This window comes from Pangasianodon hypophthalmus, chromosome 10, assembly GCF_027358585.1.
Source record: "Pangasianodon hypophthalmus isolate fPanHyp1 chromosome 10, fPanHyp1.pri, whole genome shotgun sequence".
NCBI lineage: Eukaryota > Metazoa > Chordata > Actinopteri > Siluriformes > Pangasiidae > Pangasianodon > Pangasianodon hypophthalmus.
In genome coordinates, this window is record NC_069719.1 from 6608792 (window position 1) to 6626174 (window position 17383).

At 37.2% G+C, this 17383-nt stretch overlaps 1 protein-coding gene across 1 annotated transcript; it reads left to right on the plus strand.

Moving 5' to 3' along the window:
* Positions 1–1548: 1548 nt before the first annotated feature.
* vgll2b (vestigial-like family member 2b) lies at positions 1549–8626 on the plus strand. The gene is made up of 4 exons (XM_026944233.3): positions 1549–2056; positions 2383–2683; positions 4825–5241; positions 7358–8626. The coding sequence occupies exons 1-4, from the start codon at positions 1970–1972 to the stop codon at positions 7399–7401; spliced, it is 849 nt and encodes a 282-aa protein (XP_026800034.1). The 5' UTR covers positions 1549–1969; the 3' UTR covers positions 7402–8626.
* The last annotated feature ends 8757 nt before the right edge of the window (positions 8627–17383 follow it).

The window sequence follows — 17383 nt, forward strand, 5'->3', positions numbered from 1 at the left end:
GTATGTTCAGGGTTGGTGACATGCACTTCACACCCACGTGATTTTCCGAGAATGACGCAACTCAAGACCTTGGAATTATAAGGTTCTGACTTTTTATTTTCTTTTCCAAAAAAAATAAAGTGCTGATACTATAAATATGTTATTTACATACCACAGAATATACAAAAAAATATAAATAACCATAAGGATTAAATGTTGGATTAACTTAGTAAGGTTCAAAACTTTAATATCATCAAATTATCAGGTGCAACATTAGAACTGCAAACTCTCAAACTATCTTCCAGGTTTTAAAAAAACTGTGAGACATTCTGTTTCCATTACCAGTGGACTTGTACTTGTGCCATTGGTCTTCAGTGATTGACTAAGAGAGGAAGTTTCTTCTTTGGTGACTGCCAACCCATTTCCTGGACAGTTTGCTTATCATGTGTTTTTACAAACTGGATGGTGGTTTTTGGATATCAGAGTTCTCTGCTCAATTGTTGCCGTGCATTTTGGATTCATTAATTCAGCAAAACCCCATCTCTACACTATATCTATCTATCTATCTATCTATATATATATATATATATAGAGTTAAGATGTTTGGTTATTGAAAGAAACTGATATCCTCTAATATTCACTCACTGCTCATAGGAGCAGCTGAGGCTTAGTGTTTAGAATTCTGTGCTTGGGATTTTAAGAGCAGAGTTCAACTTTCAGGACAAAGGTTACATTTACAGCATTTGGCAGACACCCTTATCCTGAGTGACTCACATTTATCTCATTTATACAACAGAGCAGTGGAGGGTTAAGGGCCTTGCTCAAGGGCCCAGCAGTAGCAGCTTGGAAGTGCTGAGATTTGAACTTATGACCTTCCGAACAGGACACCAACATCTTAACCACTGAGCTACCAGTGGTGTTGTTGCTGGTGCTGGTGTTGGTGGTGCTGCTGGTGGTGCCGCTTGTGGTGCTGGTGTTGGTGCTAGTGGTGGTGCTGGTGTTAGTGGTGCTGCTGGTGGTGCTGGTGTTGGTGCTAGTGCTGGTGCTGGTGCTGGTGTCGTCTGGACCCAAAACCACAATCAGTTGAGGTTATGGGATGAGTGTCATGCAACTTTTATTTGCAGCTGGCTTAACTGAGACTAATTGAATAATTACTATCAAAATTATTCAGATATTATTTAAATGTAACCCAAATAATTAACTAACATAAAATTAGGTAACTGAGATGAGTTAATGGTGTTTATGCATGCTTTCTTATGTAAATTCTTAATCGAGTAAAAGGTGTGTCTTGAAGGGGAGAGGTAAAGAATGAGAATTAAGAGTGAATGTTTTAAATTATTACATGTACATGTATTACAGTAATTTTTTTAGTTTGTTTTACCATAAAGTTTGTTCTGATGTTGAATTTATTTAATCATTCTAATTGAACGTTACATGTTTTTGGACAGTTTTGCTCTGGGATTAGAGGGGTGTCCTCCAGCTTTATTTTTGGAGCTGGGCAATGACCTAGTGACCCTTCCACACTGCAGCTAGCACAGTCCACTTCTGGACACTTTAGAAAGAAAGTATCTGGTTCTTAGCAATGGCTCCAGATGCGTGTTTGTCAGCAGAATGCCCCACTTTCACTTCCACCAGCAGCCTACATAATCATCCAAATAATCTGTGTGCCAGACGCGCCTGAACCTCCGTTTGAATCCCCACCTCTTTTTCGAGCACACCCCTATATGGCTGTGATTGGCCAGAAGCAGATGACCGACGTCCCTCAAGAAGGAAGACTGGTTCCGAAACTGTGTCTCCAAGCCGCACTGTATCACCTGGAAGTGGGGGCAGGAAAAAAGCGCGGCACAGAGAGACTACCTGAAGGCTGTGCTGATCAGCCCGGCTTCCTCTGTTGGTTCTGCTTTCCTCTTTAACCGGAGATAGCGCGAGGACAGGAGAGCAGCGCGCGCTTTCGCTTCGGACGCACGAGCGGCGCGCGGCGGTGTTTATCATGAGTTGCCCGGACGTGATGCGCCCGCTTTACAGCCATTACGCACCTCACGCGCCTGGAGCCGCCGCGTTCGTCGGCAATTTTCCGGTGAGTTTTTCCCACTTTATTAACTCAAAACTAATCAGAAATCATAACTGTATAGTCCTGTTTTCAATTTCCTAACCAGGGTTTGCTTGGCCAAGTGCGCACCATAGAAACCTCCAAAAGGCGCATGTTTTGCGCTTTTACGCATTAACTGATTTTTTTTTTGTTTGGTATCTGGATCGTACATATTCTCTACTGTGTAAAGTGCTATACCTTAAGAACACTTAAGAACACTGCTTAGTTGTCAGTCATGCACACATGCACATTAATGGGTTTGGCTATTACGACATTGTTTGGCAAAGGCTCTCTCCCATTCAACCCTCTCCCAGACTCCCACTCGTGTCAGCAGTCCATCGTCTCGGCACAGGAACCTAATGGACGCCTCTGGATCAGAGGAGGTCCCAGTTTTAGGAGGGAACTCAGTGCCAGGGAGCCTGTCCTCATCCGCGTACTCCTCGGGTGGACAGAAAGAGAAGCAGGTTGGGGAAGCTGAGTACCTGAGCTCTCGATGCGTTCTTTTTACCTACTACCAAGGGGACATCAGCAGTGTGGTGGATGAGCACTTCTCCAGAGCTCTCAGCTCCTGCACAGGGATGGAAGGCAAGAGGAGAGCCAGCCAGGCCAGCACAGGTGAGCCCTGAGAAGACACAATTATAGTGCATTCCCTTAGGGAAGTCTCTTGTATGCATTTCCAATAACATAGAATTGTGTTTATTAGACTTGAAAAACATAAAATTGACTAAATTTTTAAATTTGACTAAATTTATTTTTAAGAAATAAATAATTTTAGTATTAGGCATTTGATTGAGTCAATACGTAGATGAACACCTGTAGCAGGTTATAATGTAGGCTGTTTTTTTAAGACATCTAGGTGCCTTGCTAAATGCAAGTGAGTTCAGGTATGTACATTTGGTTTGTATTAAAAAATGTTTACAAAAATGATAAATTATGGAGAATTTTGCCAGCGCTACAATTTATATTCAATCTGCCATTTGAGTTTATTTGTCATTTCAGTAGCTGTAACTGCAAGTTTCCTGGCAGCTGACCGGATATCTAAAATGTACAAATGTCCTTAACCATTTGCATGCTCATGGGTGGAGGAAAATCACTGATCGTTTTGACCCCTAAGAGCCTGGGTATTGGCTTCAGTGACAATACCACTGCCCTTGTCCCCCTTTCTGATTATGTTGCTCTCGTTGCCATCTACATTCTACTTTTTTCAATGTGGCTTCCTGCCTCCCAACAGATACTATGTTTAAATATGGTGGTAAGCTTCGAGGCTCGAGGCTGTATCGGCTTCAAACAGCTCAGGCGGCCTAGCTATCCCCACACCAAGATTTATGGCTGACGCCCCCTCCTCTGATTCAGACTACATCACCGGTGTCTTTTTTCGGAAGAATTCTAAATATAAATGTAATGGCTAAAAACATAAAATGCCCCCTGACATTCTACAAGGGCTGACAGGAGGCTAGTGAAAACAACTGTTGGGGTGAGAAGGCGGTAGACACGAATAGGGGAGGGTAGCAGAAGAAGAGGAGAGGTGCTATGTGGTAATAGGGGGGTAGGAGGGGTTTGTTGAGTTGTACTCTCTCAACTTAAGAGTGAGAGATGTCATCACAGGAGGTGATTTAAAGTGGCAAAGTCCTTGTGCTGTGTTGCAAGCAGCATGAAACTGCTACCTTATATAGTTTAAGCTTAGGCTCTATGGAGAGAAGGGACAAGCCCCTGTCTGTCCTTTACTCTCTGTAATACCTTCTGTCCTCTTCAATCTCTTTTCTCTTTCGTATTTATCAAGTCATTCATATTCCTTCTGTCGGTGTCATGTTCGCTCTCTCACTGCCATCTCTCTCTGTCATGAGGCATTGTTTATTTATGTGATCTATTATAAGAGCATTTGAGATACATGCAACACCATATGATCCAACCTGAAAGAAATGAAGTGCAATCATGTGACATGCATGACTTCACTGAGAAGCAGGGGTCCTAATGTGGACACACTTTGCTACTGACAGTCAGCTGCCTTCTGACCCCGCCTGTTGTTTCCCTAATGAAATCCTATATTAGCATGCCATACCATACTGATAAAGTGGTTTATTTAGTTGCAAGTTGAGTGAAGTGTCTTGTTTCTACAGAAGTCTCTACATTCAAAAAATGAGGCTGTAAGAAATGAGAAAGGACATTTTAGGCTTTGATTTAAATCAGGAAAAAGGTGCCATTGTTACAACCATTTAAAATGTTATACCTTCTGTTGCCATACGCCATCCAGATCAGTGCAGGTGCGTTTATTTATTTTTTTTAGCACACAAAAAAGAAATTGAGACTAAACAAGAAAATTTGTTTCATGCCCAAGCAAATTATCAATACGCTGGCATTATGCGAGGGTGAATCAACTGAAAACCTTAAAAGTGTGACATAAATTAGAATTGAATTGAATTTCTAAAAGAATTTGGACACTCGTGAATCATTGAAACACTCGCATAGAACAAAATGGAGATTATGTAGAAAAATTATTCTCTTTTCTACACCTATTTGCAATGAACAATGCAATTTTTTAAATTTGACTAACACTTTCTAACAGCAAATTACACTTGCACCAGCATGAAATGAGTCCTTTAGATAAAATCCAATGTCTTTGGTCATTTTAATCCTGCTATTAATAAGCACCTAAATTAAAATGAAGCTGCTTATGGTTTTGACTTATATCAAAGTCTCCACCTCTTGCTTTCCTTTTTTAAGGCTAACTTTCTTTCTCTTGCTCTGCCTTTCTCTAGAGCCAACATCTCCAAACAGTCGGAGGAATTTCCCTCCATCCTTCTGGGACAGTAATTACCCGTCACCTCCCAGTCGACCTCATTGTGACCCAGCAGGGACCCCAGCCTACTCCGTGGACCCCTACGCCCAAGCTCTACACGCAGGTTTACCTCATGCCCATCCTCACGCACACCCCTCTGACTCCTGGGGCTACACCCAAGGTCAGGTGTATGGACCCCCACGGTCCCTCCATGAACTCTACTCTGCGCCGGGGCTGGAGGCGCACTATAGTCCCCTGCTCATGCCTGCTGTCAGGCCACCCCACCTGCCCCCCACCTTGCCAGGCCATTATGAGGTAGCGAAACTGGAACCTACACCCACGTGGCCTGGACTGCTACCACCAGGAGACATGGCACTCGCCCTAAACATGGACCCAGGTAGGAGCAGTTTACTGTGAGCTTCTGAATCCCAGATCAGTAAAACCTAGGGAACACCAAGTGCAAAAACCCCAAGTTCTTGAATATTTTAAAGAATGGTCTGTGAATTCTGGCTCTGAAAGTTCTTCAAGCTCAGCTATATCATTCAAGTTCTTTATTGGTATCAACTAGAGATGTGCATGGGATTGCTTTTTAAATTCTGATCAGGCAGTTATTATTTTATCTCCCTGTGAAGTTTTCTAATGAATTTATTTGGTTCCAAAATGTAAACAAACTAGTAGCCTAACAGTAGTCTAATTTAAACCACTGTGACCCTGACCAGGCAGTTACTAAGGGCACTGCAAATGCACAGTGTGTCTTTCTTTGTCCTGCAAGCTTAATATCTGACTGCTTGTGTGACTTTTCTGTTGCATCCCTTGGGGTCCAGTCTTATCAGATCTCTAGTCTCAGTCAGATACCCTGTGAAAAAAGAATAGTGCGGAATAGTGTACCTCCTATTCATATCTATATTTGTATCCGCTTAGAACACATCTGTTTAATTAGGAATAATGTTTTCATATTCAGTTACATCCCTATTAGTGAGACTGGAAGCAAGACAAACACTTGATTAAGAAAAGATTCCCTACATCACTATTCGGACATACATATTGAATCTTTTCATAACCACGGTAACCACAAGCTCATTTGAATGTAGCATTAGTTCTAAGGCCAGAGCCAAAAAGACATGTAGGAATGATCTAGTAATATTTCCAAATACAGATCTAACAGTGCATTAAAACGAAACTCATGTATTTGAGATTTTGATCATGAGAACACAGTTACTAAGCAAACTTCGATGCGAAGAAATAACTTAAGACTGAGATTAATAATAGTGCTAGATAGCACATAGCCTTTATGTTTTTTGTTTTTTTTTACAGAAATAATGTAAAGGCAGTGTAAATGAGACAAAACTATCAGGAATATTAACGTTTTCCTCAGATGTGCTCATAAATTACCAAGATAAGACTAAAATTACTAAAACTACAGTTACTCTTAGCATTTGCTTCAAACTGAACTTTAATGGGATCCACCATATTGACAGACAACAACATTGAGCTACAACTCATAAATAAGAAGTTATAAGAATCTTTAGCTCCTGACGCTGTGTTTATTAACTTTCTTTAACATTCTATATAGGTTTATATTAATGCGCTCATTCTAATACGATATAATTTCTGTAGTACTAATTTACAGGGACTGGTATGGCGGACTCATAATCAATGCTTAATAATAAATGGATTACAAAAGTGTTGTTATTTAACAAAGAAAAATGTATAATCATTCATATAGTAAATGTTTCTGTAAGGATACATTTATTTAACATTTATGGAAGTCTTGAGTGTCAGTACTTTGTAACATTCTGTACGTTTTCCGCCACAGTAATATCTTTAGGACGGAGGACATTGCGCTCTCTGGTTTCTTTGTAACATGACAAGTTGTGTGTTTTTGTCCTATTATCCTCGATGTTAAAAATAGAGGCTGGTGAGAGAAACTACTGTTTATAATGTAAGTGATAGAACAGGAACACAGCATTAAGCTTAACCGATAAATGGACAAAAGTATGATGTCATTCATAAATGAATTAAAAATGGTTTGTGTTGGAAAATTGTCATGGTGCAAGGGGAATAAAACACTCCAAGGCATGCTTTTATGGGAAATTCTTCAGCTTTGTGGTGGTAACAGTATCCCTGTTCCACATTGTGCCGCATCACACCACCCACTCGTTGATAATTTTCCTATAACAGCATGCCCCCAAGTGTTTTATTTCTTATATGACTGAATTAGACACGAGTCTTATAACAAAAATAACGTCACATGATATTTGGTGTAAGAGTTATCAGTAACACCTGACTGTTTGCTTGACTCAGTGTTTTGCTCTGCTATAAAAAATCTGACGGAGATGTCATTCTGTTTGCTCTTAACCATCATGACATGCAGCGAGTATATAATGGAGAACAGGTACAAACCAGTGCAAGCAAGTGTTTGTGCTCATTGTTGTCAAGCATCCATGGAGACCTGTGTCTTCCTGTATCCTTATTGTCTTGTCTTTTGTGCCCATGTCTGCTTTGCACTCTAGGGCTGCAGCCGCATAAGAAAGGAAAGGAGCTCTACTGGTTTTAACGACCATCTTGATCATCAACTCGTCCAATTAAAGCTCTGGAGGGCTGAAGACCGACCCATTGTAACTGAGCTCCTCTCTATCAGACCCCTTCGGCCTTGCCAGGTTTATCTGTGCACCATGGAGATAAAAAGAGGATGGAAAGAGAACAGCAGAAAAATGAGAAGGATCCAGCTCTGTGCATCTGTCTTTCGCTCTAATCCTTTCATTCTCTCTCTTTTTTTTATCTCTCCTGTTTTTTTTTGTGTGGTGTAACAAAAAGCCCATCCTGCTGCCAGCACAATCACTTCACTTGAGAAACTTGAATGAACAATGGAGATCCAGGATGGAAAGAAAGAAATGACAAACATTGACAAAGAATTAACAAGCATGAAAAAAATAAAGGTAATAGCAAGTTATTCATGATATATACAACAGCTCTGTGATGGGAATTTCAAATTTTACTTTGTATTATATCGTACATGTGGGACATGGAGAAAATATAAGTTGCCAAAAGGATGTTTATGGTTGTTTGTTTTTCTTATTAATTAAGTGTACTATTTTGTTTTAAATATTAAAACGTATTGACTGAATTTGACTACATTTGAAGGCCAGTGATATGTGGAAGTGTACTATTCAGAAACCTTTCACATTAAAGTAGCTTCAGTTGGGAAATTATGTATATAAAATTTGTATGTATTTATGTATGTATGTATGTGGCATTTTTCATGTATAATTACTACAAAAACCCTGTCCATGAATTCACATATTTTATTTAATTTGTTTTCCTGTGATAGCAAGTTATTATTTTTCATTTGTCATTAACACAATATTAATTTTTCTAGATCTTGAAATAATGAAATTTGCTTTTTACAAGATAACATAATTAAGACAATGAAAAAAAAAGATACTGATAGTTAATCATACTTAATATCTCACTTAACATTCATAACACAAGCCTGTTTCTCCATTTGTTATGTTCTTTTATGTTAGGTTTATTCTAAATTCATCCTGAATGCTACACAGACAGTTGTTTCAAGCAACAATTTTGTTTAAGGCCTACACGCTTTAATTTTTCAAGCAATTAAATTAATTATATCATTAGTTTCGGGGAAAAAATCTGAAGGTTCATTATTCACTATTTCGCTGTCCTGTGATCTCAGAAAAGAATGTGTTATCTTAGAGGATAAATTAACACCACAAGAAAACAAATAAAATTAACTTGTCATGAAAAAAAAACAGAGAAAATGAAATATGTGAATCAGTAAAAGTTTTTAGGGCTACTGTGTATAAAATATGATCTTTGTTCTTTGAACTTTGCTGAAGTTGGAAGGTGAATATTCGTGTTGTATTTTGCTTCTATTTATTTAAATTCACATAAATAAAGTCTTTTTCAGTCTGCTGTAATAGAATAAATGATCATTTTCTCAGATAAACTGGGATTAACTTAACAAGTGCTTTGACATGCTGTAAATCAAACATGACTGAATGCATTGGGTTGCCAAATTTTAGAGTGTGTGAATGCCGGTGAAGGACTGGCATGTAGTGAGAAGCTGTCACTGCTGTTGAGCAAGATGGTATGTGTGTGTGTGTGTGTGTGTGTGTGTGTGTGTGTCTGTGTGTTATTGGCTCCACAGAGACATGCCATGAGCTTGACCTGTATGATGAAAGTTCAGAAAGCTGTACATTTTTTGCACTTATTTAATTTAGCCACATGTGGAGCATCCTAATCCTAATGTATATAGTGGTTTATTTATATTATTTATATATCTAGAATATAGTATACATTTATAGAAGAGAAATGTTTTATAACCCGCACTCTCTTGTGTCACCCAGATGAGGATGGGTTCCCTTTTGAGTCTGGCTCCTCTCAAGGTTTCTTTGTCCTATCCTCTCAGATAGTCTTTCCCTTTCCACTGACGCCTCTAGCTTGCTCATTAGGGATAAATTTAAATATAGATCTTATATCCGGATTTCTGTAAAGCTGCTTTGGGACAATGTCCACTGTTAAATGTACTATATAAATAAAAATGAATTGTATTGAATTAATGAACTTAGGAATACTTTTATGAAAAGACAGCTGAATAAAAGTCTGAAGGTAATATTACTATATTATTATTGAAATAGGTTGCCAGTGCCACCATTTTCATCAGCTGCTGAGAAATTAATAAATAAATAATACTACACCTAGGTGTGCGCATGCACATACACGTATTAAGCTGATAGAACCATGTAAAGGGGAAGTTCATATTAGAAGCTCCATAATTTAGTCTTGACAGAATTAAGGTATAACTATTGCATAGGAAATTTGCCGTTAAAGCCTCCTCGTGTTTATGAGAGGGCACTGCCCTCTATTGGTAATGACATCTATTGCTTCCTCATTGCAGATACAGCAGCATTACCCAATTCCAGCAATGATGAAGCTTCTTTACACTTTGTGGATTTGTACTTTTTCTTCTCAGCTATGTACAGGAAATGTTATTAGGTGGTGTAGGCTAGTCACTGTTGTTGAGGTGTGATTTTAACCATTCTTATAACTAGGTGTACAGCATTGGGCAAAACTACATTTTAACGCTAGGTCTGTGTTACCACCGTGACCTGTTGGTGTCTCTCATGTTCTACAATCCAACAAGAAAAGACAAAAAAAAAAAAAAAAAGACAAAAGAACAAAGGTTGCACTTTGCCTTCAAAGAAAAATCACTTCCCACACTCCATTAGTTAAAATTAGTAATACTTTTTCTCGGTTATGCATATTACAGTTTCAATTTTAGTTTTAGTAGCTGTAATATAGTACCCTGTCTTTTAGTCTTATCAGAGGTTGGCAGACCTATCAACATGTTTTTAAGGACCTTAAAATTCTTTGCTCATTCAGGGTATAAACTCAAAGAATAAATGTATAGAAAGTTTGGGGGACAAAAAAATTATTCAAATTAGTTTAAAGCCATAACGTGAAGCCACATTAGTGAACCCCACCCACTCCCAGCACCTGTCCCAAGCACGATAAAGTTGAGGACGGTTGCGTCAGGAAGGGCATAAAAACTGTGCCAAATCAAATATGTAGACCAATGATCTGCTGTGGTGAGCACTAATGGGAGCAGCTGAAAGAACAACAACAACAACAACAACAGTTGTTGTAAGAGTTTTGTGATAGCTTTACTACAATAATCCTGATACACACATTGCAATACAAGCATAATACCTGAGATAACTGTCACATGTTTAAAACTAACCAAAGACCAGAGGTTAGTTATAATAATAAAGTTATTACAAAACATACTGTAATAATGATTTACTGCTCACTAGTTCTCCATGAGTCAGCTTATTTTCCATAAAATACTTAAGTACACATGACTGCTGACCCAGCGTTTCTCACACATTACCACAATCAGATGATCGAGAGCATGCACCTTTATATGCCCAATTAAAGGCCAGAGAAATGCACACAGATAGATAAATTTCTTGTTGTCATCTTTGTGTTTTTGCATGCCCTGACACCAGGTTGTGGTAATGTGTGGGAAATGCTGGGTCAGCAGTCAAACTGCAAACAATGTCAGTCCATAAAGTGTCTGTCTTATACGTACTGCCATAAAAACCATGTGTGTATGAGTAAGACTAGAGGTCACAACTCCTGTTTCTCGTCGAGCTACAGTAGCAGGATGAAGCCATATGTGAAAGAGTGGGTTTCCTGTGAGATATTGTGGTGGTCTCTCCCCCCTTCTCTTGGTCTAAGAATCTGAGAGTAGTTTCGGTCACATGCACTCAGACTTGTGTTATTGTTTTTGTGAAGTCCAAGCACTGTCCTAAATGTTTGTCTCTCAAAAATGGAAATTCTGATGGAATTTCTGAAGATTTTTAACAAATTTTTTTTATCATGCTAGCTAACATTTGCAGGATCAGAAATAAAGCTGTTCCTTGTTAGCCTTAACTAATTCCTAATCTCTCAAATGTTAGCTAGCTATTAGCATTCAGTTAGTTTGTATCATTAGAGTTATTATCAGGCTAGCTAACATTTGTGAGACATTTGTTAGTTAGCCTGAAAGGTTAGCTAGGCATTAGCATGCAGTAGGTTTGTATTTATCATCAGAATCATTATCATGCTAGCTAACATTTGAGATTTTTGTTTAGTAATAAAGCTTTTGACAGTTAACTTTAGCTAATGTTTTCCAATGTTCACAGGTTCTTTGATGAAAGAGACACTAATTTACTATCAGTATCTTAAATCAGTGTGTGAGGCAGATGTTTTTTCTTTTGTGAATGTTTCTTATACCTTTAATTTCATACTTTAAGTAAATTTAGGTGTCTATACTTTCCTACTTGACTGAAGAATTTGAAGCTGTAGAGTAGTAGCAGTTAGGATACTTTTACCACCTCTGAATAGCAGAGACATTAAGCATAAAAAAAAAGATAATCTGTCCCTCTGACTCTCACAAAGAGATAGAAAGAAAGGCGTAAGGGTGACTTATGGGGTAACAAACAGGATGTTTGACGTAGATAAAACCCTTTCCAAGAAACCGAAAGAAAAGACATAAGCATCTTACCGGTACTTCTTCTACACAGCCCACAGAAACCATCAAAAAAATAAAAACAACAATGTGACAGTGTATGTTTATGTATATTTACTTTCCCTATCAATAAATGATGTAGTAGGTTTCAGTAGTTGAAATTGAACAATTATGTAATGAGTATCAGCCAGGAATCCCTTTCAATGTAAAAAAAAACAACAACAAAAAAATAACTTTATTACACCATTACGAGAGCACATCAGGAAAATATGTACCAACATATTTAACTTTCTACCCTGAGAATCCAAAACAGCTAGACTGTGTTAAAATTGACCTTTAGATAACACCCATTTAATTCCCAAAACAGCCACTTATGCTTATCACCAAAGTAATTAAATATATACTAATAACTTTGATCACCACTGTAATGTAAAAAAAACCCAAAAAACTCACAAATCTATACACTACTGAAATTTTTTCTTGCATTGACATGCAAATTAAAGATAAAAAATAGTATATTTTTATCATAATGTAATTAACCATAATTTATTGAAAAGCTTCAAAAGACATTTCAGTCAAGGACAGAGGCTGCTAATCCTGCTTATTTCATCATTTCATAAGTTTTTACTATACCATGCTTACTTTAAGCTTGATTCATTCCCAGAATGTAGGGTTGAGAGTCTCACATATTCTTTGTGTTTGTATGAGGTATTTACAGGTATTTCAGTTTTCTTACACCAAAACTGCAACTTGTACCCTAGGTGTATGTGTGTGTGTGTGTGTGTGTGTGTGTGCAATGCCCTTCTGGCCTGTCATTTCGTGACAGGCGCTGAAACCACTGCTATGCTGAATTGCATAATCAGATAATGATGTTCACAAATGGTTTTTCTATAAGATACTGTGGTGGTGTGCTTTCCATCTCTCTCTCTCTCTATAGGGGTATGACAGTGGTTTGAACCATAATTCACTCCATTATATAGGGGAAAGCCGGCACAGTTGTAGCATGGCACAATCGTAACATGCTTGTTTTCTCTAACTGCACAGAAATGTCACTTCTTTACATCCATATACAAGTTCATCACGATTCTATATTTCTGTTTGAAAAACAAACAAAGAAGTGATAAAATGTTTTTTTAACAAACATCTTCATCCACTGTTGATAGAGATATTTGTAAAAAACATTTTGTGCCAGATAATTAAAAGAAAAGGAACTGGAAGTGTTTTGCTAATATTATTTTTCCTCCAATGTGCAGTTGTGTACACTTATCTGTACATTATATTGTTAGTATAGTTTTCATAGCACAGAGGTTTTACAGTCTCCTTGAGTTTGCAAGATTGTGAGAAATCATGGGTGTGACCTGCAGCACAACTGTAGCAAAACTCAAGGTTGCAGCGGAAGGTTGCAGCACTGAGACAGAAATAATTGCACCAAATGATATATGAATACTGCAACTGATACATAGCTCACAAATCATAGAATTATAGTTTTTAAAAAATGAAATAATGGCTAATCCATAGTAACCATACAGTATACCATACAATAATAATGGAGGGCCAATGATCATTTTTAATTATTTACTATATTCCAATATTATATTATTATTTTCCAAGTTATAATTGTGAGGCTTTCCTATACAATAGTTTTCTCTCACACATGCAAACATGTCTATATATCAAATGGAAATATTCATGACTCATTTCATTACCCAGTATTGCCAACTACGATGAGGTAGCAGGGTGTGATTTCCTGTGTCCAGTAATTTTGTAAGACTGGCATTACACTGTGAAGCAGATGAATTCTCAGTAGATGACTATATGACTCCACACTCAAATAAATAAATAAATAAATAAATAAACAAACAAATAAATAAATAACTTCCTTTAGGCAGGTTATAGGAAAACAAAGATGTGCGTCCATTATAAACTAAACTTTCATAACCCTTGTGTTTTTTTTTTTTTTTTTTTTTTTTTTTTTTGCTGTCTTTGACATCATTTTACAAAGCCTACTACTTTTTATGCTCAGTGTGTTTAACCCAAAAAATTTCCACACATGGTATGAAAACCTGCTAATCTGAGTCATATTTATCAAAGCCTGTGAAAATTTATTATTGACTAGATAGGTATATTGAAAAAACAGGCATCTACTTGAACGCTGCATCACGAGACATATATAACGGCATCATAACCCCACCATGTGACACAGCAGATGTCAGTTTATTTCCAGTTGTACAGCAGGGTCATAATATCATTACAGGAAATAGTTACTATAGCTGCCGTAAACACATCAGGCCGGATATGCTCTATTTCCGAAGTTCTGAGATATTTTGCAGCTAAGAACCCATTTTAAAAACAAATCTCACATAGCCCCCCTCACATTTCTTTAATGAACATATTCATTATATTAATATATATTATATATTATTAAAATATATAAACTATGTAACTATTCGTGTTATTAAATACATGCACAATATTTTACATTTACAGTAATATTTGGCTTAAAAACCTAATAAATATAATAACTTTTGCTATTATTGTGTATTATTGTGTATAATAACTTTATTATTATTATGAGGGTTGTGATGTTTTATGTTTTTTATGTTATATGCTTTACTTTCACAGTACTAAATAAACAACTCATTGCCTATTTGTTTTCCTACTTTTCTAGTCCTCCACACCAAAAATGCATATTAAATGAAAAATCATTTTAGAATTACTGTAATGTTCAGGCAAGAGCATAATTTGTAGGAGCAATGACTCTTTATTCTTATAGTTACATGAGCAGATTCACTGGTTATTGTCATAAGTGCTTCTGCAGTGTCAGAAGATATTAACACAGAAGAGAGCACAAGGAAAAAGCAAGAAACAGGAAGTATGAATTCAAAACCCTTTCTATAAAACCGAAAGACAGGCTGTTTGAAAATAAAGTTCCATCTTCTTCTGAGTCAGAGAGTATAGGGTAACTTCATCTGGTTACAGTAGGCTAGGACAATTCAACACTTACTGGCAGAAGATAGAAGTCCATAAAAAATCCAGCTGAAACTCCTGACTGAACACCTGCCATATTTGGCTTTTAAATGAATGTATTAAGTAGAGCAGTTTATAAATAAACCTACAGTTTTATACAGTAATAGTCATGGGGATTGTTGACTGGTTGATAAGATTTTACCCCTTTGTCCCAGATTCATCCCAGGTAGAACATACTCAACATTCTCCCTCCCATGAGTGCTAAACGCTGTGCTCATCATCTGCATAAACATTTTTAAAATACCCTAGACTCACACGCTCTTTGAAAAGCTTTGCACTTTAATGCACTTGTGTTCTGCTGTATGTAATGTTGAAAAGCAAGACCTTCTGCCAAGGACTAGTTCACCAGGCTCCTTAGTCTACCTCTTTCTGATAAGAAAATGACAGCAACAACTTCATTCAGGACAGGGAAAGCTGCCTTCTTTGAACCAAGAGGCACTATGAATATCCAGTGATACCCTGTGGCTTAGCCAATGCCTTATTCTTGTTTCAATCCAGTCATCAAAGTCTTTCATGACAATTAATGACTTTAATAATAATAATAATAATACCTGCCTTTACATTGTAGACATTGGACATTGTAGATCCAACGATGGCAGTGTAAGGTGGGGCAAAATGCTAATCTGTATCTGTAGAAAATAAGATGTGGCTACCCCCATTTTCTGTATGGCCTGAGTAGGATCCCCATTGGGTAAAAAAATACACCTAAGTAACATATGTTTGTCAAGATGCCAAAAATATAGCTAACATAACATTTGTCTACATCTTTTGAAATATGCTAGCCTTAAAAATTTATTAGCTAGCACTAGCTAATTACTATCTTGAAAAATCCAATGTTATGCCTCCATATATTGGTAATGATCCTCTTGGTCATCTGGTTAATTTAGAGGGTTTCCTTGTTGGGTGGACGAGGGATACATGGCATTTCCTGGCATTTGACAGAAATGGGTTACACCAATGCACAGGGTGTCATACTAGCGACAGTTAAGGAGTGTTTAAAAGGGAGAAATCTCTCTCTGTGGACTCTCTTTCGGTTCTAGTTTGCTCTGCCTTCTTGTTTATCTCCCTTCTCCTCTTTTCTTTTCTTTTTATCAGGTGTTTCCAGTTGAGGCCAGCTGTTTGGAGATGTTAGAGGTTCTCTTCAAACTGCCTTATGGGTTGTCTGTGTTTGTAGAGTATTATTGTGTTTTTGATCATGTTTGAAATCAAAACAGAATTATGGGGTGAAATATAAAGCAAATGTGGCTGTGAAGTCCCCTTTTCGTCCCCCTCTCTTTTGTTTACGAAATGGTTTAATCATCGGTTCGTAACAATAATGTGAAAAAAAAAATTGACCAATGTTTGGACTCTTTGTTTGTTTACTGTGGTCATTGGGACCAAGAAGGAGTTTGCTTCTGCGTTAGCTAGCTAAACTTGCTTGTTCCTCGCTGTTGGACAATGATAAAGTGAACTTGCAAATATCCAAGAGATTTTTTTAGTGGGCATTTCATTAACTACTCACAGCAAGATTTACCAAGCCACCCATGTAAGTTGTACCGAACCATGACTACTACTACTACTACCATGAGCAACTAACCTGAGAACAACTGGATGTCCACTAATTAGACATTTTGTGAAGGACAATGTGCAATCTAGACTTTCAAACAATCAGATTACTTACTGTAGACTGACAACATGGGCTTGATACAACACAAGACTGATTTATTAGAAAAAATGACCAATGCACCCTAAAGAAGGAAGGTTGATTACACACCAGTATTCATGAAACCTCATCATAATCATTATTGATATCAGACATTAGGGTTATTACTTAATTGTGTATAATGATGTACACAAATAATGATGTTTACAAAAATATTTTGACTAGTTTGGCTAGCTTAAGTTTCACCTTATCACCCATGCCACACATTGTTATGAGGATCCCACTTACAGAACCATGGCTTTAGTTACAATACATAGTTTTTATAACTTTTTTTGGCTTGCTTTCACCATACTAAATCAGCAGCCCATTGTCTATTTGTTTTCCTACTTTTCTAGTTCTCCACACCAAAAAAAAAATTAGGAAGTATCATTTTATAGTTACTATAAAGTTCAGACAGGAGCATAATTTCTAGGAGCAATGACTCTTTATTATTATTGTTTGTGAGCAGATTCCATGCATTTTACTTTAGTTTTATTATTTTAGGCCTGTGCAATCATCCTGTACCTTGTGACACTCCACAAGCCCTGTCTTTTACACTGTGTTTTACATTGAGTGAGAATAAACGACGAAAATCCTAGCTCAAGAGGAAGAAAAACAGGATGTTTGAGCTAGTGCAAACCCTTTCTAAGAATTTGAAACACATGGTGTTTGAAAATAAAGTTCAGTCTTACTGAGTAAGAGAGTCTGGAGTAACTTCATCAGGTTACAACACTTCTGTTTCCCTTTGAATATTCAATTCAAAGCTTTTATTGTCATGTGCACAGTGAGGAAGTT